General features: G+C 40.0%; 2 protein-coding genes across 2 annotated transcripts; one reads left to right on the forward strand and one right to left on the reverse strand.

Moving 5' to 3' along the window:
- The first annotated feature begins 14,295 nt into the window (after window positions 1-14,295).
- LOC104433072 lies at window positions 14,296-16,056 on the forward strand. The gene has a single exon (XM_010045709.3). The coding sequence runs from the start codon at window positions 14,611-14,613 to the stop codon at window positions 15,619-15,621; it is 1,011 nt and encodes a 336-aa protein (XP_010044011.2). The 5' UTR covers window positions 14,296-14,610; the 3' UTR covers window positions 15,622-16,056.
- Window positions 16,057-23,745: 7,689 nt separating this feature from the next.
- LOC120290622 (aldehyde oxidase GLOX-like) lies at window positions 23,746-25,534 on the reverse strand. The gene is given in 2 exon segments (XM_039306956.1): window positions 23,746-25,249; window positions 25,251-25,534. Coding segments are annotated over 2 exon segments (1,638 nt in total). The 5' UTR covers window positions 25,479-25,534; the 3' UTR covers window positions 23,746-23,839.
- Window positions 25,535-26,668: the final 1,134 nt, after the last annotated feature.

The following is a 26,668-nucleotide window of genomic DNA, read 5'->3' on the forward strand; positions in this document are numbered from 1 at the left end:
CACTATTTTCGCATAGAATAAACCATTCTTGAAAGCAAACAGAGAGGCAGGAGATGCCCTTTATGTGGGAAACAATGAAGGTTCCGTGGCAGCTTGAAGTGACCAGACCAATGCAAAGATAAGATTTGATTAATGAGTTCTGCGTCTGTCGCTGTCTCCATCTCTCTACGAATAACGTTACAAACTGCCATTTGATCCGGAGAATAATATATGATAGTAAGGTGAGCGATTGTAAGGTTCGCTAAGTCACATTTGATAAAAATAAAAAAACGAAGGGTTTGCTGGAGATCCTGAAGGTGCCAGCTCATGGGCGGGTGGTGGTCAACCTCCATGGTTGGCCCGCTCGCACGTGCACTGAGTCCCCCTGACAGAGACAGCCTCTAGCCAGCAAGGCCTTGATCAATATGGAGCGAAGAGTGCAGTGGATTCTTCCCCACAAATACTAAACATATTAGAATCAGTCAATGAATTTTGATATATTAAGTGGAACGAACTATAATTGGATGCTAAATATGGCCTATTATCTGTGGCTCAAGATGTACTCCTTTGACTTGGGGTGAAAGCGCGTTTCTAGGTTTTTGAGGATGACCGGAGAGTTGGCATGGGCCCGGATGCCAAACTGTGGGAGCGGACCACGATGACGGTAACCAGAAAATCTGTTAGGCGTCAGGGAAAAGGGATCACCTGGCCAGGCACTTGGGCTAGGTGGCCAGGCCACTGGCCGACTGCCCGAGCCACTTGTTGGGCCACCCAACGAGTCGGCAGTCCAGTGGTCGGGTGCCGGGACAAGTGGCGGGGCTAGTGGCAGAGATTCTCAGCCAAACCTGGCCCACTGGCCGAGCTCTAGGTCACATAGTCATGGGCTCGGCCCAGAATTTTGGGCACCCGAGATATCCGTTGCCCATTTCATAGCAATAAGGCACCCGAGGTGCTTTGGGCATGCACCCGACTGTTGATATGGTGCACGATCTGCAGATTTTAGAAAGATGTTTTTTAAGGTTTGGGTTGACTCCTAATCCATTACAAACATTATATGAGTGAGACAAACACTTCTTTTGTGAGATTAGAGTGCAAGTATAATCAAGCGATTGTTATCTACTTTTTTTATTCCTAGATCTTGTCTATTTTACTGAAAAGTCTTGATGAAATTTTTTTTCATGAATGTGGATGGATTGATATGAATAGGCAAAATTACGAAGGGTTCTTTGTTGCTTTTGCATAGGAAAGTAAATGATAGGAAATTTAGAGATACGAAAACCGGAGACAATTAGAGTCAACCATTTAAATTGCATGAAATTAAGATAAAAGAGTTCTTTAATCGGAAGTTTTACAAAGAGCAGATGTGGCTATTTAAAGCCCACAATCGATGGTTACAAACAATTTTTGAATTTAAAAAAAAAACTTCTTAATCTTATCTTCATGACAACTAAATTCTTAATCCTATATGCGGTTACAAAAAGTTATATTATCCACAATTTCTTATTATCTAGTAACAAAGTTACAAATCCAAAAATGTCGCTATGCAGCATATTGACGACTTCATCTTCCATCAAGCAGTCAATAACTTTCTTAGTAAGTTGTCAATACTCTTCAAGTTGTTGATTGTTCCATTATCAATGATTTATGTTGCTCACAAGACTACTATTATCAACTAAGTTTGTTGGTTGTTGATTATAATCAAAAGTCGCTCATTTTTTATCGATTTAAAATATATGAATAATACACCGTCACCGGCCGTGGTGGCTCCGCTGGATAAGAGCTCCATTGATCCTTCCCCAAAGGTGAGGGGTTCAAAACCTAGTGGAGACATTTGATGTCTTAAGTGTGGCACCGGAGTGGTGGGTCCTCCGCTTTTGGTTCAAAACCTAGTGGAGGCATTTGGTGTCTTAAGCATGGTGCCAGGCGGTGGGTTCTTCACTAGCGTCGCCCTAGCTTTTGGTTCAAAACCTAGTGGAGGCATTTGGTGTCTTAAGTGTAGCGCCGGGCGATGAGTTCTTCACTAGTGTCACCCTAGGGTTTGCTCGCCGACTACCGGCTGTACGGGGTTCCCTAGGTCATAAATTAAAAAAAATAATAATACACCGATCATTCGATTTTTTATTTATAAAAAAATGGATAATCAAGAGTCATCATATACTCTATTGTCATTAGCAAATTTGATTTTTCCCTACTAAATTGGCTCTTGAATTTTTTTTTCTTGAAAACAACACTATTTACTATATTGTGACTTCATGAGTGATGCCACTTGCAATATTTTTGTTTATTATATCTTCTTTGCTCGGATAATTTGGCTTTCCATCAATTTTATCAAGCCATATTTTAAGAGCAAATTGAATATTTTGTCCAACTTGTCGATGTCGAACAAAAACAAAAAAACTTGAGTGTATTTAACCCTAGGCATTCTTTTTCCTTTTATTTTGGAAGGCTTTAAGGATCGATAAAGTAAGGCTTGGCAAGCATTGTATTTGCCACATTTATTTCAAAGTTTTCATTCGAGTCAAATTTATACTCTTACCCACAATTTTCCATTAAAGGCACTTTTTGTGCAAAGATTTCACGTGGCCTTTTATCTCTGTCTTTAAGAAGTTGTTCATATTTAAATACTCTCATTGCCAATTGAAATAAATCATTCTTGACTTTTGGACTTTTCTCTTAAATTAAATTTCAATCCATCGAAAGCTAAATTTGTGAAGTCTTTTTCTAAGAGTGAAATAAGATATTTATTCCTAGCCTTCTTCAAATCGAGCAACAAATTGATCAACCAACTCATTGTCTTAATAGAGTCTAGGCCAACTCAACAACCTATATGTCGTTCTATAAAATTGAAAATGGATTATTTTTTTTCAATGACACATTGATTAGGTAGTAAATTTGTAATGTTGGCCTTTAGGCTACATTTGGTGGTCCGGATTTTTAATCAAGATAGGACTGGATAGAATAGGATATGAAATTCTTGGATTTTTTTATATCCGGTCCATCGTTTGATGAATCATAGTATTAAAGTCGGATATATTCACATCATATCATGTACATTTTTTTTTAAATATAAATGGCATATCATTATAAATGAACCTAAATTTTCATAAACGGAAATGGTGAAAATCTCTCGTAATATTATTCCTTAATTTATTTTTATTTTATTTTCCCTCTTTTTTATACTATTTTCTTTATTACTTTTTTTCCCCTTTCATCATTCTTTAATAAAATTTTATCAAATAGTAAACTGTACTAACATACCTAAAATACAAAAACACCTCAAATATAAAATAAATATAAATATTTAATTTATAGATTGAATGTTTATTATAAGATAGAATTAAAGTTGAACATATAAATTAAAGATTAATTTAAAATAAATTACTATTTTTTTCATTTTTAATTTCTTAAATTAGAATTTAATATTATTTATATTGAAATATAATTTCAATTTTGTTAATTTAATAAGTTTGTTATTCGAGAAAATAAATTTCCTATTATGGACATTATAAATCTTATCCACCTTTATCCCACCTCCCTCATGGGATTATTTTATCCAGCCTATATCCCCCTTATATCCGACTTTATTCTGTCTTGAGTAAGCACCAAACGTAGAATTTACCCTATCCTAAATTTTATCTCGATTGCCAAATGCAGCCAAAAAAAAAAAAACAAAAGAAATAAAAAGACGGTTGAAAATCAAAGAAAAGGAGAAAACAAAGTGAGCCGCTCATCCTTTTAAAGGGGCTGAAGCAGTTCGGGGAAAGAGCGAGGCAAGTAAGAAGAAGGAAGAAGGAAAGGGAAAGAAGAGGAAGGGGGTTTCACATGTGTACACCAACGGATCTCGGCAAGCCAACTTAAATATGTAACACAATTCCCAATAAGTGTTCGTGCCCCTTGTTTGTCCGATCGGAGTAGTTTTCAAGTTCAGGGCTCAAGTTCGAAGTTTTGTGAGAATCAAGTTGTGAAGTCCAATTTTGTTGTTGTGAAGCTTTGGGATTTCATGAAAATGGTGGTTAATGGCATCGTGGAGCCATAGGGTCTGTCGAGAGTCGTTTTCAAGCAATGGATTAGTCGAGTGGAATTTTAGGGTTTCGCGTTTGAGTTCCACATTGAGATTAAATTCGAGTAATCACTTCGGATGAGCAATTCATTAGCATTTTGACGTAGTTTAGTCATTTCATAGTTAAGATAAAGGTTTATTTGATTTTAACATTATTCCTCTCATATTTGTTAGAACCGCAAGTTCGACAATACAAGTACCGTTTATTGTTTGGTCGTAAGTGACAAGGTGAGTGGTACTATGTATTGAACTAAAATGAACATTTTTGTTGCAAAAAGCGGGATCGATTATTCACTACCTTTGAGTTATTTGAGAATGGTTCGAGAAACATATTATGAAATGTGTTGTGATAGTTTATGCATATGTATTGCTTTGTAAAGGGGTTTATGAATGACTTGAGAAATGATTGAAAAATCATGGATGGCTATCTTGTGAAAAGTTATTTGCTTGGTTTATGAGATTGATTTCTAAATTAGATTATTCGTATTGGAGGATGGTTTTTTATGCTCAATATGACTATGAAACCAACGATGGGGAATTTGGAGGTATGCATACCGGTTTAAGATATTCTTTTGGGTCAAGTCACTGATTTTGTGAGTGGAGACCTTGCCAAGAGGGGACTCTTGGTTGCCTCGTTACTAGGCGTTATATCGTAACCATGGTAGGATATTGACAATAGATTGGTCAATGGATGGACATTGACGTGGGGTTTTTGATAGAAATTAATCAATGGATTGGACTATTAATGCTTGAGTTGTGATAATGGTTTAAATGAATTTTTCATATTAGTATAAACCCTCATTGATAAAAAATAACTCATATATGATTCAATATGTATTTTAACCTTTGAGTTTAAGTTATAAAGTTCTGGTATAGTTTTGTATACATGCATCGTGTTACTCAATTTACTTAGACAATATGTACTACTCATTGAACTGTGATTGCTCATTGGACTCATCTTGTATGTTTTCAAGTCCTCGATTAGCGTCAAGTAGAGTAAGAGCAATATTGATGAGGAATTTTAGGATTTGGATATGGTGGTTTGAGGCTATGTCCTTTAGGTGAAAGGATAGCCATGTCATCCCCTTTTTATTTTTATTTTCTTTTTCTTTTTATGGTTTTGGGGTGTGACCAAATTAGTATACTAGGTAAAAGCAATTTTTGACAAAGACAAATGAAACAATTTAAGTCTTAAAAACTTATTCGTCCTTACTTCCTTACACTAAGCTATAAATCAATTAATGTATTTGATGGTTGATTGTTCATCTTCGCCTACAAAAATGATGCAGTCGCACATTTTAAAACATCTTGGAAATAGCATAATCTCTGTTAAGTAAGCAAGCCATGTGAGCAAATGCACTTAACTTTTGCTTAGTAAACGAGCCATGAATTTGACCCCCAAAAAAGAAGAAGAAAAAGAGCCATGACAACAAAATTGCATGACCCGGCAATTTATCAAATAGAAACCTCACGTTGAGCCAAATTTGAAAAGTTTTAGTACTTATTGAAAATAAAATAAAATAGGTACTTACGTTCAATTTGTTTTACGGAAAATGTGACATTTTTGGAAAATATTTTTCTAGAAAATTATATTTAGAAAAATGAAAAAATTTTCCAATATTTGGGTAAAACTTGAAAATAAAATGAAAAATATTTTTTTGTCCTTTGAAATAGAAAATTTGATTTGATTTTCCAAAATAGACATGTACTATTTGAGTGCTAGTAAGTTATAGTTATGAGCACTAGAGTCCAAAGTTTGGTGGATTCAAATATAGGCACCTGGGATCGGGACATAGGCACCGGGGATCGAGATATGGGCACCTAGGTTCTTGTGCCCCACCTCAATGGACCCAAGAGTGGGCATCGAAGTCCTAGGCCTAGCCTCAATGGACCTAGGCATGACCTTTGTGGACATGAGTTTGGATACTAGGATTCTTGTGCTCATCCTTGGTGGATCCTATCTCGGGTGTCAAGGAATTGAGCACGAGCACCAGGGTATCGAGCTCGATCTCAATGGACCCAGGCAAGGGTGTTAAGGGCTTGAGCGCAAGCACGGGGGTCTCGAATCTGCCTTGATAGACCCAAGCAATATTGTTGAGGATCTAGGGGCGGACACCAAGGTCAAGAGCCCGGCCTCAATGGACCTAAACGCTTAGGCGCTAGAGAGCTAGTCCTAGACGTCGAGGTTTCAAGAACTAATGTTGGGGTTTTTGTGCCTAAGCATAAAGTTTTAGGCTAAATGTTGATACCTTGTCATATTTTGAAAAGTGATTTTCGATTTTTCAAAAAGGATATCATTTTCCTGAATTTAAGCATATGTTTTCTATTGACTAGGAAAATATTTTCAGTTAACTCAATTTCTATGCAAAATAAACATGGAAAAAAGAGGAAAATGTTTTCTTGAAAAATATTCCGTTAAACAGACAAAGCCTTAATTTAAAAAGGACAAAAGTTCAGGTACTTAAGACGTCGTTACCTCCTTATTTTTAAATTATATCTAAATATTAACCAAAGATAAACACAAAAAGAAAAAAAAAAAAAAAAGAGCTTCTCATACTATTTTATCCTATAAAAAGTAGTTGATACCAATCTTAGTCTCATATCTTATGGATAAAGATGCTCAAGAGATTCCTCTATAAAACAATGTGAGTTTGCAAATGAATAAGGCGTGACTAGAGTTCGAATCTCATTTTGCATTTCAGAATAAGCTGAAGAAAGGACCTTCAACTTTACTCCGGCTCATGTCAAAATCGGTTACATTCACCATTTCACCCAACCTATTTGAACAAAAAAATAAAAAATTACGCAGATAATTATGTATTCATGAAGTCGTCATGAGTAGAAGCTTCTAATCTTCTACTGCATTTTTTTAATTTTGAAAGATGAGAACACAAACAAAAATTAGGGTGGGTGTCTTCTATTTATATATGATTAAATCTTTTCATTTTTACTAGATAGACAAAACCGACCATAATGATTTTCATATTAGCACAGTTTGCTTAACTTAGTTTTTTTTTTAGTGGTTTTCCATTAAATTTAAACTTGTTGCTATTTGATTAAAAAATAGTCTCTTCTTCATCATTACTCTCGTAATAACTTATCTATTCTTCAATTCTTCCAATCTCAGAAACTCACTTTCCTAATGATTTTATTATTATTTTATCATCTCACGAGTCTTAAAAAAATCAAGTCTTTTTAATTTCAGTATAAAATTTTGTGTTTTTTTTTCTTATTATTGGTAAGAAACTTTCACACATAGCATGTAAGATGTTATAGGAGTATCTAGAAATACACTAAAAATATTGATGTGAAAAAAAAAATACATATTGAGGTATCTTGATATTTTTCTGTGAACACTCCTTGGATGAAATAATTTTTTGTCAACCAAATTGAACGAAGTTTCACCGGCTTTTTAAAAATATTCTTATGTTTCCAAAAGCTTTGATTTACTAAATCGCATCTTTTAAAGTGTTATGTTGAGGAATATAACTGTGATTTTGTTTTTGGAGTATCTTAGAGGGTTCTTATATATGTGTGTGTGTGTGTGTATTTCATCTAATCATTCGATTTTATGTATAATATTATAAAAGAAAAATAATAAAAAAGAGTTTGATGGAGATATGTACAACAAAAATAAAAGTTTATGACATATATTTATGTTAAAGGTTTTCTATATTATACTTAAAAATTTATCCATAAATTTTCTAAATAATGTGGAAAAACACTAGGTGCAATGACTCAATAGGAGTGATCATGAGGCTAGAGGGGCCACGGTAGGAGCAACTTTCGGTAGACTTCTAGGATAGTGAAGGGGTAAAAATGAATTGAATTGTGCACTAAACAAAGGGAGAGAGTTTATGGATTATACATGTGCAATTGAAATTAACTCATAAGAGTCATCTATAAAATGTAACGGCAAACATTTAGTATTGAAACTCCAATGTTAAGCATGGAGAAGTTGCTGTCAAAGTAGAACAATAAGGAATATACAAGTACCCACCATCATCTAATTTTTTGAAGAAAAAAAATTAATTTTCAAACGCATTTTGGCTGCTTTAACCTCGAGCTCTAATTTCAAGCCTAAGCCCCACATCCATGGCATTAGTGAGACTGCAACTAAGATTCATGTGAAGGGAGATATGCGTGCAACATACGTGCAACATTTGTGCAAGATACGTGCAATCTTGAAAGTATTGATGGTATCTGTATTTCAAATATGCTGAAGACAAACAACTTCTGAAGGGTGTCATTGGATATCCAAAGGAAAAGAGAAAATCCACAAAATTCGAGGATAAGACCAGGAGGCAAAGGTTTCTCAGGAAATGCGGTAAGGGGGTCAGCCCATTTAACCACGTTTCTATTTCTATTTTAAAAAAATAAAATTAGCTTCAATAGAAATAAAAGTGAAAAATGAAGATTATGATTTTCAATCAAATCTTAATGACTATAAGTTACAATCTAAGTTTGTCCTTACACTCAAATATGGTGCGGTTTGTTGGAAAAGTTCCAAACATAGCATAAGGCGGGACTACGTTCCAGCTGGAGAAGGCAATGTGCAGCCACGGCTGTTAATGACATCGCCCAAAAACTGGGACCTACTCTCCCTCTCCTGCCCTTTCATCGAATTTTCCTTTTTTGCAAGGCCATAGATTTACTTATCTATCGAGCCTCATGAGTCGGCATATGATGTGCCTTTGTGAATGACATATTCCCTTTGCTTCATCGATGGTAAGTATATCTTCTATTCTAGTGCATTCAAAGGGTTGTGGCTTGTCCTGCGACTTTATAATAACTACTACATAAAGATTTGATTGGTTTGGTTTTGACTGCTTGGACTCTTAGTCGCATGACATTGGCATAGTGCAATAATGCTAGTCCTTATTTCCCTTGCATATATCAAACCACTCAAATTGACCCAGCCATGAATTTGCAAGATCACGAATGTCACCAGAGATCATAACCCTATCTCCCAATTCCGAGATGATGATGGTAGGCTGAAAGAAAATGGAAAACAAATCTCTAACTTGGGGAATAGGAGAGTTGGGGAAAACCATCCTTGCCACATCAGGGATCTAGCTAAAATTAGCCAAAAGACTAAATTGATAAATCATAAAGGGGGTTTAGGGTTACTCTTTAGTTTGTAGGATGGTCACTAGATTATTGCAATGGAAGGGATGAGACGATGCTTGAATTTAATTTGGATGAGTGAATTAAAAATCATCAGGAAAAGGTTCATGTGCATGACATGAGCATGCCACGAACATAGCATTTTTGGCTACATCTGTCAAAAATTCTTTGATTGAAATTGGTTAATACTGATAGGAGTCGACGACCCGACCTTGACAATCTCTTGTTGGTGTTTTGTTTTGATGATTAACGAGTCTCTTCTCTGTAATGATGTGCATGGAATGAAAGCACATGAGAAGCTTATGGCAAATGTGCACGGACTGTGCACGGAATAAAAGATAGAAGGAAATTTTGGCTCACAAAATTGCTAGGGAGTTAAGTGAGAAAAAAAAAAGTTATGACAATCAAGTGAATGTTGTATGAAAGTTATGACAATCATGTTATACTTATCCTCATGAAATGCAATATGTTCTTCGCTAAAGGTTGGCCCTATAACCATGAAATAAAGTTTGGAATGTTAGCATTTTACATGGAGTAGAATTTTGGTTTGTCAAGATTTTGATCAACAAGGTGCATTGACTCAAACACGCATTTCTGGCCGAACACAGGGATGAAACCAGAGATTTGGGTTTTGCGTGAGTTTTTAGGGCGGCTAAGTTGGAGTTGTTGTAGTACATTGAAATGGCTTTCTATGGACTATAAGCTTGTTGGAAACAAACATATGTGCCACCTTGGGGAAAGGCTCAAACTAGGGCAGGTGCAAAACTAAAGGAGGTCATGTAGAGAAAAAGATGAAAATGAAAGTTTATTTCAGTCTTCAGACTGTGGTTGTACCAGCTTCTTCATGATTACTTTACAAAGAAGGAATCGATTCAATCCTACCCATTCCCTTACAAATAAACCTCTCTTGTCACTGATTTGGGGGATGGGGTATTCTTTGTCTTGACTGCAACATGTTCACCAAGCACTAAATTAAAACCTTCCAACTAGTGACAGGCTGGAGATGTCGCGAGCTTTTTTGTCTGTGGAGTTTGTTTCCATGCCAAACGTTCAATCTTTCTTGCTTCCTCTTTGGTTGTTGTACGAAATTGATTGGATATGAATTCATTTGCGGTTCTCGAGACCCAAAAAAGGCATCGTATTCTTGTTCTTCCCCCTCTTTTTGTCCTCGTGGGTCGCAAGAATATGTCTAAATGATTTCATCATGAGGGACACATTCCTCCGTTAAATCCTATTGAATAATATCATGGGATCCCTCATTTTAAATGTATATATGGTTTTCGTTTGATTTTTTGAATTGAAAACTTCACTGCCATAATTAGTGTCTATGATAGGTAAAAAAATATGCCCATTTAATTATTACATAAATGGGTCCTTAGAGAGCACTAAAGTAATTAATTATATATTAAAGGACAAAATCATGAGGTTTAATATGAAATAGGCAAAACGAAAAATAAGACGAAGGACAGGAAGATATCTTGTGAGGAAGTTATGGTGGCATTTATATTCTGAAAAATATGATAAAGGCAGTAGAAGAAAGATTAGTATTTCTGGTCAACATGATAGAAAAAGAAACAATAAATTCCAGAAAGAAAGGTAATTTGGTCAGTTAACTAAGAAAATGAGTTTGTAAGTCAAAATGGTCGTGAAAATAATTCCACACTTGCATAGAATTAGTTAGTAATTTTTCAAATTGTTTCAAAAGTATAAATGCTTTTAGCTCGAGTTTAATCAAGAAAAAGGGGTAGGCATCTTATGATATAAAAACAAGAAATAGAAAAGAACTAAAGAAAACATTTTTTTGTTTCACCCTTTTTTTTTTTTTTGTTTTTTTTTTTCTTTGCTTTCTCATGTAGTGGACAATCTTTTTGAAAATAAAAAAGATCTCTTTGTAAAAAAAAAAAAAAAGCAAAAGGGTACTATCCTTATTCTTTCTTCATGGATAAGATTGGAAATTCATCTCGCCAATCCACCAATCTTCACACTTTTCCTCATTCAATTCTTGACAGAGAAAACTATGTAAAGTTAGTTTGTAGCTATTTGCCCTCGTCAAGGTAGTATCTAGAAGACTCTTAACTCTACACAGATAAGGAGGCACTACTTTTGGGGAATGGTAGTATGCATGATGCAAGAGAGTGTCCATCGAATTGATACTCAAGTCGGTGGCATCATTATCAAACAGAAACAAGGTAAGAAGTAATGTTGTCGATAACGCCTCAAGAAAATCAGAGCATGTTCTTTTTTCTTTGCCCTTGGACCTCGAAGTTAGGGTCTCGCGTGGCATCAAATCCAGGTTTGTTTAGATTTGAGGAATGGTTGATTAACTTTCAATAAACCTGTGTCTCTCGAATTTCTCTTTGCTGTTCGCTGGTTAATTTGGAAGGAAAAGAACAATTTTGTGTATCGAGTGCTAGTCTCAGACCCATAGAAACTATTGGAAGCTGCTTTGAACTTGTATGATAGTATTTCTTGCTGGTCAGCTAGATCTAAGAAAAGAATTGAGCTCAGACAAGCTTTGGATTGAGTTTGGAACCACCAAAATGAAAGGGATTAACAAGAGAGTCATAGCATGTGTGTGTTGCGACACCTCTAGTCTTCTAATGGATGGCTTCACGCGAACTATCATGGCGTCATCTACAGCTCTAATTGAGGCTCTGGCTCCTTTGAATTGAATTCAAATCAATTCGATCTAATAAATGGCTTGTTTGACCACAAGTGAGAGTCGGTGACTCTCATCAACCACTGGGCAAGGGTCATGAAGCCCTCACTAATTACAGGCAAGGGCGATGCTTGCCATTGGTTGGTAAGGGCTTTGTAGCTAGCGAAGGCCTCACGACCGTCATCGAGCTTGGAAGAAAAAGAAGAAGAAAGAAAGAAAAGAAAATTATAACAAAATTCATAAATCTAAAAATATATATATAAAAATTGTCTACGTCAAATACCGTCATGTTACATAGAATGACCGATATCCACGTTAGCCATTTCTGGCAAAAATTAACTGAATTGACTCAATTGATAAAATATGAAAATGAGTAAAACTCAATTGGTAAAATTGAAAAATTTATAATTGAATTAATCAAAATACAAGATATTCAAGACCTTTTAGATAATTTTCCTATAAATACTAGGTTGCCAAAGCCCAACATAAGAAAACCCTTCTTTCTAGCTGGGCCTTATATATTGGGTTCTGATTTGTTCTAATTCTACATCTGTGGATGCTCATTTTTCAGGTTAATGAATGAGAACCATATTTTCAGACCCCTAAAGAAAAGCAAGCCAAACAGCAACTTTAATTTTATCGGCATACTCCACCCTACTGAGAATCCATCGATTCTAACGAACAGCACCATTGTGGATAACATCATCCCTTTCCTTCCATAAAAAGTACAGAGCTCCATTCCAAGTTGACTTCAACATCACGCTCCGAATTGTTTTACCTTTAAAACTCCATAAAACCCACTTATGCTCTACATTCCAATGTCCAACAGCTCCGTCAGTGTTAAATAGATGGAGCATCTGGCTCCAAACTTGCTTACAGAAAAGGCTGTCAAAGAATAAATGCATTCTTGACATAGAGGAAGCATGCCACACAAATTTTATCGATACTAGCCCATCTCTTCATCCTATCTTGAGCCTGCAACTTCCCTAAAGCTGCTGCAAACTTGAGCACATTTGGCACAAACCAGACTGGCCCACGCCATTGAATTCAGGTACCCTAAGGCCTTACCTACTCCCAAGCATCTTCTAGTATTGTTAGAAGCACGATAGAGTTTAACATGATTTTTCAATGGGGTAATGAAAAGTATATGAACTTTTACAATTTTTATAATCGAGTACCTAATTTAAAATCTTCCATAAAAAATCTTGACCTTTCAAATTGGTTCAACATGAGACCTCCGTTAAAATTAAAGAAAAATACCAAAATGAATGCTAACACTATTAAATAGCCATCATCATCTACATTGACATCTTATATGGTCTCTTGAGATGATACCATGTCAACAAAAACATATTGAATAGTCAACACTTCCTCTTCTACCACGTTACTTAACATTAAAATAGAGATAGCATAATTTCTATGAGAAGCAAACCACTTCAGCAATTGTGTCTAACTTTTGCTGAGTAAGCGAGTCATGACAACAGAATTACATTAGATTATGATTTTTGCAACGATACACCTCACATTGAGCCAAATTTGAAATGTTGAAGATAATATGATTTTGACGTGCAGTCAACAATTCAGAATAATTAGCGCAAAAAACTCAAATGAAAGCACAAATAAGCGATTGTTAACACAGTTTACTCCAGCGAAAAACCAGCAAGATCAAAATATGGTTGGAGAGAGATTTTTCAAGTCAAAGTTAGAGAGAGAGAGAGAGAGAGAGAGAGAGAGAGAGAGAGACTTCTCTCGTTGCATCTTTTTCCTTTAGATTCATTTTATTTTTCGATTTCTCATATAACAGAAAATCATTTTAAAATAAATATGATCTCTTTGGGAAAAGATTGGATTTTTCATCTTGCAAATCCACCTCTATCTTTGCACTTTTCCTCAATTAATTCATAGTTTATGGCTATTTTCTCTCATAATGTTAGTATCTAAAAGACTCTTACTCCATATGAAAGGAGGCACTACTTTGCGGGACCAGTAAGTAGCACGCATGGTGCAAGAGAGAGTATCCGTCGAATCAAAATCCAAGTTGATGATGTTGCCGCTGCCGTCGTCGTCATCATCCAATCAAGATTAAGAAGTAATGTTGTCGGTAACGCCCTAAAATATCGACAAAGCAATGAAGTCATTCCAGTTATTATTTTATTATTATGGAGGATTGATTTCAAGATGGGTCAATTCCTACCCTAAAATTTGAAATCAGACTAGGTGAGATCGGATCTCGATTTATGAAACAAGGAACCGGCCCACCCGGTCTTGGAACAAGACCGGACAGTGAAGTCAATCAAAAGTGTCCAATTCAATCCGGTCCAGTCAGATTCTTAGAGGGGACCTGGCCCGATGCATGCCCTAATTGTTGTAACGAAAATGAAGGAGAGCCTAGAAATTCAAGAAATTTCAGAAGCTCGAAGAGATGAACATTGAAACAACAATCCTACGAAGCCCAAAAACCAAAGCAAGCAGACAGACATGTTGGGCCGGAAAGAAAGAGCTGGGTCTTGGAACAATCTCTACATTCAAAGATTTTCACGGCGGCGGAGGCCCTCTCTTCCCATCATCCATCCCTGGACCATCCGTTCGATCTTATCTCGCCGTCGCGTAAGCTAGAGCGATCGGACACGACGACCATGGCGATGAAAAAGATCGCAGCCCGCATCTGACCCACAACCGCGGAAGCCCCGTTATCATCTTCATCCCTCGCCACCCACCATATTTCCCGGCGGCCGCTCCTCGCTCCGGTCACGTCTCGAGCTGCGGAACAAGGAAGACGAACGGAATGTCCACCCTGCGGATGTCTCTCCTCCTCCCGACCCCTCCGCAGACCCTCTCCTTCTCGAGAACCCTGGCTTCTCCCAATGCCCAGGTCGTCCTCCTCCGCACCGAGCTCTCCCACCTCTCCCTCCGCCGCGCCCCCGTGACGGCGCCGCCCATCCGGATGGGCGGGGGGCCGAGGACCTTCCCGGGCGGCGTCTCCAAGTGGCAGTGGAAGCGCATGCAGAAGAACAAGGCCAAGCAGCTCCTCAAGGCCCGCCTCTGCCGGGAGCGCCAGATTTACGAGATGCGCAAGCGGGCCGAGCTCAAGGCCGCCGTCTCGGAGCTCGAGAGGCCGTGGGAGGCCGTCGAGAAGGCCCCCCGGCTGTTCTCCGTGGGCGCCGACGACCAGCTGAAGGCGCTCGCCGACCGGTTCCAGCGGCCCGGAGGGTTTGACATGTGGACCGATAGGGACGGGCCGCAGGTGTTCGGCGGGGCGGAGGCGGAGCTTCCTTCCGCCAGGTTTTTCCCCAAAGGGGTTGTGCACAGCGTGAAGCCTTATGGGAGAATCGGTGATGGCAAAGAGGACGAATCGGATGGTGGTCCGGGGAATAGCAGTGGCAAGGCAATGGCTCAATGGAATGGCGGTTACCGGGGGAGGAAATCTCGCCGGACACGCCGGAGGGGAATGATTGGGAAAGATGGGCATTCGGGTTCCGAGTCGGCGGATTCGGATGGGGAGAATATGAGTTCTCAAGGCTCTGTGGAATGGAGTGGCGTGGCGGCAGTGAAGAACGAGAGGGAAGTCGGTGTCGGCTTGAGGAAGGGAGGTGATAGGAGGAGGGACCATGGTGGATCAAATGGGAAGGATTATAGGAGAGTTGGGACTGATCAGAAGAAGAGAGGTGAGAGTTACTCCAGTCGAGGTCGTGGCAGTAGGATCGGCGAAATAATTGATGGTATGAAGAAGCCAAGGGATTCGGTTTCGGAAGTTTATGATATGAGTTTGCGGCAAGATGGAAGTTACGGGCTGTGAGCTCTCTGTAGGTCATATCATTTGAATTTTGGGGCCTAGGAGATTGAAATTGGTGAGGCATAAAACTTCTGTCTGGTAATAAGACTTTGCATGATTGGCAACGGAGCTGACGGATGGTTGTGCAACCCTGTGATGGAAGAAGCGTATCTGGAGGACGGTCAGGTAGAAATCACTCATCGCTTCAAGATGTATAAATATATTAGGCTTATAGTTGTTAGTTATCTCTTTCTGTACATTGGCCTTCTCATTTGTATATTGGATGCAATAGTGGAATTGTCATGGGTTCAGAAGCCAAGAGACCAGGAAATGTTATGTACATCTGCACCCACATTACATGTCTGAACTAGCTTCATGATGCATCGATTATGGTTTATCATGGACTATGCAGACTGAAGATGACTTGTTTAAACAGGCTGCTGTGATTTTCACTTTCAAGTTGGTCTGTTATTAGCTTTTCTCATCGACTGTTTTGGGGATTTGCGAGAGAGAAACATCCTTGGTAGTTTTGCATATTCTGTTGGTACCTATGTTATTTCCTCAAGAAGTTTAGCCAGTCTTGCTATTGGATTAGTTCCTACTTTCTCTCTTGCTCGTTTGAGGACAATATTGAGAGGAATAAAGGTTTCAGTTTTCTTTCGTCGCTTGGACATAAGAACAGATCTGATAAACTCTTAGTCTATACCCCATTTATGTGCGACTGAACAAGATACCCGCAAGGATTGGGATATGCTAGTATGGGACTTTGGGGGAGGGGGGGGCGGGGTGGTGGGGAAAGTAAGCATAGCCTTGTCAAATTTTAGCTTTTCTTGTGACAGCCAAATTTACTTTGTGATTGCTCTGGAAATTTGAATGATGGATTAATATGGTTATTACCTTGACACAAGTTTTCCTGAGCTTTCCCATGAAGCCTTTTTCCCATCTGATTCACTTGCATGCTGGCTGAATCCAGATGACAGTTTTCTCATGTTTTAAGCTGTGCTAGGACTACATGAAACTATCCATTGCTTACAATTCGACTTTCTGGTATATGCTTTTCTGGAGAAATCAATGAGTTGTGGAGGCATCAGGTATCGATGCAAGTTACCTTCAGATTTCGTGACTTGCCATTGCAAATTCATTTCTCTTTTTATATTGTTTGTCTTTGCCCTTGCTCTGCAATGCATGCTCCAAGGATGCAACCTCCATTTTTTTATCTGTTGCTTGAACTACTCTTTTTCTGAGCTTCAAAATTACTGTCTGGTCCATCTCTTTGGGCATCTCATGTATGTGTCTTCAGTCGTGTGGCTAGAACGTGGGTTTCATGTTGTTGCTACATACCTAGGGAGATGATGCTCAAACGTTTCTGAACATGTTGATCCGCTGATAACAAAGGATCATTAACGCTCCACATCTGCTTTATTGGTGAAGAAACTCCATTGACAGCAGGAACTATTTACTTAAAGTTTATACCGAGAGAAGAAACTTGTTCTCTATCTGCTTTAATTTCCTGAGCCGCCTTTATGCTCTTTTGACATCGCCAGTAGTGGATGTTTTATACAATGCTTGGTTCTGTTTGTGGTCTGAACTCTTGAAACGTAAGTGTGGCTGGCACTTTTTGGACCATGGGGTCATCAATTTCTCATAGGTGATCACTTCGCATCTCAGTTATGATTACCTACACATCGGTACCTATGGGAGCTGATTCGCATGTTGATGTTCTGGACCTGACCGGAACATGAATACTGAGTACTTAGTAAAGTGCACTGTAATTACCTGCTTCCGTGAGATCAGTCTTCACGGTTTAGAGTATGAATAGTTGAAGATTTACATCAAGGTAACGCTCGCCAGTTTGTGCTGTCGTCACCCATCATGAGTAGCTTTGATTAATTCCATGGCAGTAGCTCTAATCGCCCCCCTAGTTCGCCCTCATCTTTTAATTTTTTTGTCTATAACTCATCCCTTGTCCCCACCCAATTCGCTTATCACTGGGTAGCGGGTGCCGGGTCATTAGCTGAGCGGCCAGTATTTTTCTGATTAAAAAGAGACTGTCACTTACAATTTGACATGTCTCAAATAAAATAAAAAAATTAAAAGTCTTGTTTTTCTTTGTCATTCTTACAATCAACATCTGCCCAGCCACTTGAGAATCAGGCTCAGCCATCTCCACCGCACAGGTCTTCACAACCTCCATCCTCGACGCCCATTGATGTGCTGTGACTGTTGCACCCTATGTAAGATCGACACGGATCCACGACGATCGACACGTCATTTCTAAAAATAAAAAATTTCGACACGTTCTAATACGTTATATATAAATATAAAAATAAATAATAAAAAGAGTATAGAATTATTTTATACTAAAAATATTAATTTAATATTTATTAATGTCATTTATTATTTTAATTTAACAAAGATTGAATAAAAATTCAAAAATTACAAACACAAAAAAGTAAATTTGAAAGAACATGTCATGTTTCCTTACACTTATCGGAAATTAGTGAGATTTTTATAGTCCCAAACAAAGTTCGGAGTTTATAACTCACAAGCTAATAACATAGACCAAAAGTGATAATTCACAAGCAATGCCTACGAGAGGCAGAAAGAAGAAAAATAAAAAAATCACTATTTAAGTCTGTGGGGGTGACGGGGCAATACCACAGCAAGATGATGGACGTTTCATCGTCACTCACGGGAATGTCAAAACTTATAGTTGAGAAAGTTGAGAGTAAGAATTTTCTTATTTCCCCTCTATTTTTGTTATTTTTTATTATTTTTCATATATTTATACTCTCTTTTTTTGGTAAATGTCATATATTTATACTTTGACTCCTCAAGTATTGAAAATTTTTAAAATTGATCACGTGTCGAATTCCTCGACACTCGTTGACCGCGTGTTAGACACGTGTCGGAAAGATCGTACACGACACGGCGCTTTGAGGAGAGTGTCGGTCTTTCTTAGGTTGTACCTAGCACAAGTTTTTCGTTATGGCACCTGCCTCAACCCTTCGGATCTGGTCAGGACGGCTCTAACGGAGACCATGAGCTTGACGGCAAAATAGAGGGAGTGGCTCAGCTTGACGAAGGCTGCCGCGATGATTGCGACCCTTGATGGAGCCGACCATAGAGGTTTAGACAGACCCGAAAACTTCCAGATTTGGTGAAGACCCTTGACAAAGCTCACCACAAAATTTGCGATGTAAGACCACAAACAGAGCCGAACTTCCGGATCTGGAGCCATGCCTTCAGATCTAGCGATGGTGGCTCATCAATGGCCAGTCTCGACGGCGAGGTCGAGATGCCATGGACGAGCCACTGTGATGGGCAGCATTGCGTGCTCAAAATCCAAAAAGAGAAACAGCGTACTAGGGGTCATTCTTAGAAAGACAAAGCCGACCACGAAGACAGGTGGTGACTAGATGGAGGAGGAAGAGAGAGAGAGATAGGTTTTCTTTTATTTTAGACAAGTGTCAAATTGTAAGTGAATCTATTTTACACAAAAAAAAAAAAAAAATAGTCACCACATGAGCTAGTGACGTGACACTTGTTAATCACTGAATATTTTATTGTCGGTTAGATCAATTCCATGGTAGTATCGGTAATCAGTCCTCGGTCGTCCCTACTTGATTTTTTTTCTTTTTCTATTTACCGTAACTCTTCTTTTTTTCAGACTTTTAGGCCTTGTTCGGTAACCATCAAAACGGGGCCAAATTTTGATTATTTGTTCCCAGAATCGGTTTGGGCCTAGAATCGCGTTTGGTAAAAATTTTGTTCCCTGAAGCAGTTGGGAATAGAATCAAGAACAAAAAAAGTTGATTCTTGTTCCGGGAACGAATTTGAGAATCAAAATCAAGAACCCTCCTTCTTCCCTTCGGCCATCTCGCAACCACCGTCCACCACCGCCCGCCACCGTCCGCCGTTCGTCACCGCGTCCGCCGCCGCCGACCGCCGGTCTAGCGAGCTCGTCGGAGGCAAGCCCGCCACCGGCGAGGCTCGGCCTCGCTAGATTTGGCGCGGCCGAGACTTGCCGGGGCTAGCGGGGAGGCCGGGCAAGCCTCGCAACGCCCAGCCCCGTCGGTGGCTCCCAGCCTCGCCCGGCCCGGCGAGGTCGGCTTGGCCACGGCGGGGCTCGACCTCGCCAAATGGCGAGGCCGAGCCTGGTGGGGCTAGGCGAGCCTCGCCCAACTGCTAGCAGGCTCGGCCGACGAGGGCCGGCGACGCTCCAATGAGGTCGCGGCCCTCGTCTGGCCCGTCCGCCGGTTTGGCGACCGGCCACTAGAAAGAAGAAGAAGATGAGAAAAAGGAAAAAAAAAAAAAAAAAAAAAAAAAAAAAAAAAAAAAAAAAAAAGGAAAAATGAAAAAAGAAAAGAAAAAAAGTAAAAAATTATTTAAAAATTAAAAAAGATTGATTTGGAACGGAATTAATGAGCACGGTATCAAACACAATTCTATTTTAGAATAAGAAATTTTGAAAGTTACCAAACGACTTAAAATGCTTAGAATTAGTTCCTGGGACATAATAAAAAGAATCGGTTCGATGGAATCTACTCCTGGAACAGGGAATCGTTACCAAACGCGCCCTTACTTCTCTTGCTTATAAAGTACGGAAGTCAAACCTCATATCTAGAACTAAACTTTCTTTAGACTTTTGCATATGCCATTCAAAAGTCAACGGCGGCCTCCGGAGGATGTTGGAATGGTGAGTCGGGTTGGATTTGTTCATGGTAGGCTAGGGTCGATTAGGGACCAACTTGAAAGCCAACTTGACCACCATGTCAAACTCGAGATCAGACAATGAGTTTGATTAATGTAGAGGAAGGTCTTGCCTTTTATTTTTTCATTTTTTATTTTTTAATTTTCTACTTTTTTATTCAATTTTTTTCTATTCTTTTTACATTTTTCTTTATAATTCTCTAAAAAGTCACATCAACATTTGATTGCACTACGTCATGTGTCTTATGAAAAAATCACATCAATATTTTTTCTACTAGCCAAAATGAATAGAATTAAGGAAAAAATTTAATTGTATCATTTTGACAAGTTTCACAATTTGATTACACTTTTTGAAAATTTTCAAAAATAAATTGTTCTTTTGTGACATTTTTAAGACTCCTAATATACTTATCTTGACATTTAATTATGGTAAATGAGTTCCAAACAAATCAATTTTAGACCATCACGTATTGCGAGGATTTTGAAAGCTGTTCAAAATTTATCTTATAATTTTGTGCAAAAAATATAGATTGGGGAATTTCTACCTATCAAAATAGGTTTTAATGTGCCCAATTTACCATATCTCATTTAGGTTTAATAATTCCTACAACGATATCTAAACACAATTCAAACACGACATGGATATTTACCGGGAAATACAAATTCGAGTACCACTACGGCATAATGATTTCAAAATTGATCATTGACAAGTAAATGACACGTGTCATCCATTTTACTAAACAATAGTTTGCAATCACATTACAATGTTTTATAATAAAGCGAAATGACACAAATTGTCCATATCAATATAACGATATAATACAAATTGTCCGCCATAATATCATTGATATAAATTAATAAATTTTCATGCGGTGATATTTATTGGTTGTGCAATATTGGCATTCATCTCTTTCTTCTTTCTCTATTTCATGAAGTGTTCTCTATTTACACCAATCCCATTTTTTAGAAAAATGACACTAGAATTATCATAATTTTTGTATGGTGTTCACTTTAATACCGAAACTTTTCTCAAGATCACCTTAGTGCTACATCAAGAAAAAAAAAGACCACTTAAGTGCTTCCGAAGATAATTTCCTGTAAAAAGTCTTGCATGGCTTTTTTATAAAATGTTAATTTATACACGTGTTTTTATTTATAAAAAAAAAATAAGTTCAACGTGAACAATGAGTTGACCATTCATAACAAAACGATGCCCCAACCTTCAAATTTAGCTTCCTCACGCTCCTGCCCGTTCTTCTTCTCCACGATTCAGACAAAAATAGAGAACGGAGCCCCTGGATTTTGGGGAAGGATCTACATTTTCATCATCTTGATGCTGGTTCTTCGTTCGGCCGTGGAGGATATAATCATTTTTTTTTCCCGAGATTTCCTTTCCATTTCCAGATTCGTCCTCCTTTTTATCTTCACCATCGAAGCATCTTCGGGATCTTGGCTCCTTCACCTTCATCTTCCGCTCCTGGATTCTCGGTTTTCCTTTTCTGCCGATGGCCAGCACCTCTTTTGAGATTCTTCCCAGATTCTTCCCCGTCAATCGAGCTCATCTCCTCCATTTTTACTCCCTGACCTTCATCTACGACTGCTGGACTTTATGAGCAGCTTATTTTCATAGGCTTTCTTGACACAAACTTGAGTTGCTTGCAAGAGTGAGGAAAAAGAATTATCTAGACCTGACCAAAGTGGTCAGTTCTAGGCAATTCCTAGGTCACCAATATGGTTCCTAGTTCCATTAAAATGAACTGGTGAATTTCGGCCCAATTCCCTATTCTAGGGATAAAATCGGCCACCCGGACCACCTGGATAGGACTGGATTGGACCTGTTTTTTTTTTTTTTAATGTTTTTGTAATTATATTACATATCTATAAAACACTAAAAAACTGAATCTAATCCTTACTTCCTTTAAACTTGAGCAATGCATAATGAAGTCCTCGGCTAACCTAAATCGTTTCTTAACTTAGAGTAGAAGTTTGAAGGATTTTACAGAAGTTTTTGTTAATATAATATGGAGTGGGAGAGGTAGTTGTTGATAAATGTGTCAATATGATCGACATTGGGACTTTGAGGACGACAAAGGAAATTTTTTCCCCTTGGCTTTCTAGGAAAAAAGGGTACTTTTTCGACCATAATGTTATTGATATCAAGGAAAATTTTACCCACCTGGAACCAAACCAACGATGGCCAATTCAAGACAGTGGGAAACCGATCCCAATGGTCCAATTTTTTATTCCTGAGTAGGAACCGATTCAAGAGTCTTCATTGCAAGATTTAGCTCCTAATTTTGCCACAAAATCATTATTCTGAAAAGGTGTTGAAGAAGAGGGCTAAATTGAGAGGGGATTTGTCCCCAATTATGTTAATTTGGGTTTATGCATAACAATGTCGTTTTAGGGTTTTTTCATTGAATTTTGCAACATTGAATATTCAACAAGCCATGTTGGCTAGAAAAACCTTTATAATATCGACACACCATATTTTTGACATCCAAAATTAGAATTTGCATTTAAGTGTTTGTTTTTTTTTATAACCAAAGTGACACCGAAATAATCCAACGAAAACTTTTGCACTAAAGTATGCCATACAAAAGTAACGACACTTTTAATGGCCTATTCTCTTCATTTCAGCTCACATTTAGGCATTGTAAAATAAATAAATAAATAAATAAATATATATACCAATATCAATTAAATGAAAATTCAACCCATGTACCTGATTTATTGACTTTCGTTGTTTGACTAATTAATGATTACTTTAACATATCTTCGGCATTTTTTGCACAATTTTCCATATTGCATAAAAACACAAAAAGATAGAGCTTTAATGGAAATAAAACTATAAAAACTAATGGATTGATAAGAACTTTAATGGGAAAAAATATGAATTCACTGGGTGACGTCATATATAATTTATATATGCTTTGACCCTTCTTTAATAGACCTCATTGCGCACCACTTCTCATAAGGCTCCACCTTTAGAAATCATGACTTTCTTAAAGGAAGCTTTAAGATAAAGATACATTTTAGTGGGTGCGTCTAGTCAATGATGAGAGTACGAAAGGGTCCATGAAGATGAGGTACCTTTCACTTCAAGATTTAGACAATTCAATGAATCCATGTGACATATAAAGGTGGTGCGAAATGATTGTCATATCATATTTATGTTGATTCTAATTATTTTTAACTGTTTCCAACCGTTGGTGGGCAGGCTCGTCCAACGTTCCTAATTGAAAGGACTTCAAGCAGTGCCTTGTCCCAAAGACAAAACGGTAAAATTCGCATTCGATCGCCTATCAATAGTGTCAAGGGCCAGATTGCAAAGCATTCACTTTTGCCTTAAAGGCAGAAACAAAAAGCACTTGCCATTTCTCAAATTAAAAAGAAAATGATCTTGAATGGACTATAGTGGAGATGCCAAAATCCTGTCCATTATCCCTTTCGCCCATCGATTAAAACAAGAAAAATATGAAAAAATGATGACATGACGTGGGAATTTAAAAGGTCCCACCAAAAGAGACTATGCCGCCAACTGCACCCAGCATGCCACGCTCGGCACGCCTTGGTTCACCGCGAACGCCATGTAGTAACCGGGCGGCGCAACCACCGCGTTCGGCGGCGCCGTGCACCCGATCCTGTACCGGCCGCTGCCGTCGGGGACCGCCGACGTCACGGCCAGTTTGACCAGCCTCTGACCCTGGGAGAACGAGTGCGTCGCGAAGGGCGCGCTGTTCAAGTTCACCTCCACGATTCCCACCACCGGCAACGGGACGGACACGTACACGTCGAAGGCCTCCCCGTAACGGACCGCGGCCGGGATGTCGTCCAGCGCGGGCCGAAGGTTCGCCCGGTCCGGCGACAGGTACTCCGGGGAGAACGCCTCGATGCGCAGCTCCGTCGGGAATTCGGCGTTGAATTTGTAGAAGTAGTGCGGGTTGCTCCCGGCGATCAAGACCCGCCCGTCCGGCAACAGGTTCGCCGTGGAGTGGTACAATCTGGGGATAGTGGTTGGGGTCAGCGTCATGAACCGTAGCCCCGCGGGCTGGTCGGGCCTGTAGAGGAGCGGGTAGAGGCACGGGTCGGAGGCCATCTCGAACCCCTGCGTGCCGGCCTGAGCTCCGTTGACGATCAGGACGTCGCCGGTGGGGAGCATTACCATGTCGCCCATTATCCGGCCGAACGCCATGTCCTCCAATTCCCAGGAAGGCTCGGCCGCCGTCGCCACTATCCGGCCGCAGCTGCCGCGGGCCGGCTCGTCCGTGTTCCGCTCGATGAACGCGCCGTACGGGGCCCCGCCACAGACCACGATCACGGCGGTGTCGTAGGCGCCGTCGAGGGCGAGCATCGCGGACGAGCCGGCCGAGGGATAATTGCGGGGGCCGCCCTCCAGGGGCGGGTACTGCCGGACCACCCGAGCGAGCTTGTGGTCGAAGGAAACCGCCCTGTCATTGGCGAAGACAAAGAGGTGGTCGTCGGGCAGCAAGTGGACGTACGGGTATAGATTGTCCATCTGCTTGTCCCCGGCGTCGGCGAGGAAGGGGAAGAACACGGCGCCGCCCTCCCGCGGCGGGTAATACTCGACGGTATTCGCTGCGCGGCCGCCGACGACGATCACCGACCCGTCAGGGAGGATCTGGTTCGTCCCGTACCACCGGCCGTCGGCGAGCTCCACGTGGTCGAGCTCGACCCAGTCGCAGCCGCCGCCGGCGTCGCAGGGTTCGAAGCGGCGGATCTTGCGGACGCCGTCGAGGTCGCCGCCCGTCTGGAGGAGGGAGCCGTCGGGGAGGAACTGGCCGGAGGAGCACCAGGTGTCGGTGAGGATGGTGAGGGGGCGGATCCGGTTGGTGGCGAGGTCGAGGACCGCGGAGTGGGCGTAGCAGTCGCGCTTGAGGACGGCGTCCCGGGGTTGCGCCGGCAGCCGCCGTGGGGAGGCGGAGGCGGAGGCGGCTGGGGCCGATGTTGGTGCGGTCGAGGAGGACGACGGTGTTGAAGCGGGTGACGGCGGTGTGCATGGAGGCGATGCCGGCGTCGGCCACCAGCAGCTCCCACGTGCCCGGGAGGCCGGCGCGGGCGAAGGAGGCGAGCAGGGAGATGGTCGTGAAGAGGAGGGGGTGGAGGAGGAACCGCCATTGTCGCGAAGGTGAAGCGAGCAGCCCCATTAGAGAGAGAGAGAGAGTGAAGAATGGAGGAAAGTGGAAAGACGAGAACGATGGGAGGGGCAATTAACGATGGAGAAAGGAAGAGGAAGAGTCTAATAGAGGATCAATCTGTGGGGCCCGCCGTGTATTGGTGAGCTGGAATATTATAATAATTAATTAGCGATAAAGAAAAGCATTGACTAGGGAGGGAAAAACAGGGAGAAGGTTCTGTGAAAATGTCTCTATACGAGAGAGAAGGGGGAGGGGGTCTTCGATGGTGACTGGACAGACAAAGGTTGTTGTTTTGCAGGGAACAACAGGGAACAACGCACGTGAAGGGGACACGTAAGCATGGGTTTGCCTACGTGTCGTGGCTCTCTCCAGTCATCCGAAGAACGATCTTGGATGCACCGGGTGCATGTGCATGTGCATGTGGGGCTAATGCATATACAAGACCCCCACCTACATAAACGGCTCAAATGCACGTTGGGGGAAGCGAGTCGAAAAACTAATTTTAATTTTAATTTTTTGACGAAGTGAATGGGCTAGAGAAGTAAATTATTCCAACTCTAACTCGTTGATATTGGCTGTGTTTAGGTTTTTTTATTCAAATTGAGATAGAATAAGATAGAGGGTATTTAAATCCTCTAAACATTCTTCGGATCGTAGAAATATCAAATCAAATGTTTGGTGTAATTTAAGATAAGATTTTGAAATCTTTGAAAATCTACAATCTAAGATTGGATTAAAAATCTTTTAAAATCCTTATATTTTGAAAATCTATGAAAAATCTCATCTTTGATGGGCTCCTCATGTACTTGACTACTCAAACCCTCTCAACCACTTTTGTCAACAAGCAATTTCAAGAAATCAATCTCGAGAGCTTGACCACCTTCAATAGATATGACCTATTTCCTTAAGAAAAATTCTAAATTGAAAATTGATTGAAAAAGAAAGTGAATAACGAATGAGGTGGTGAGTCCTAGCCTTCTAAGTAAGCCAGTACTGATGAGGATAGTCGAGGACACCAAAATGATGGTGGGGTGCCACTTGTGAAAAATGCCAAGAGCAGTGAATTTGACTTTAAGGTTGGATTTTTCTGATGCATAGAAATTATTGTTAATTTCTTATTCCAGATTTTATCCGGTTGCATATGGTTTTATTCCATCCGAAGAGGGCCCCAAAAACTGCAGTCAAAAGAGGGAAGTTGG

This window comes from Eucalyptus grandis, chromosome 1 (genome assembly GCF_016545825.1).
Source record: "Eucalyptus grandis isolate ANBG69807.140 chromosome 1, ASM1654582v1, whole genome shotgun sequence".
NCBI lineage: Eukaryota > Viridiplantae > Streptophyta > Magnoliopsida > Myrtales > Myrtaceae > Eucalyptus > Eucalyptus grandis.

Coding starts and splice junctions, on each gene's coding strand:
- LOC104433072 (XM_010045709.3), top strand. CDS start 14,611: ATGTCCACCCTGCGGATGTCTCTCCTCCTCCCGACCCCTCCGCAGACC.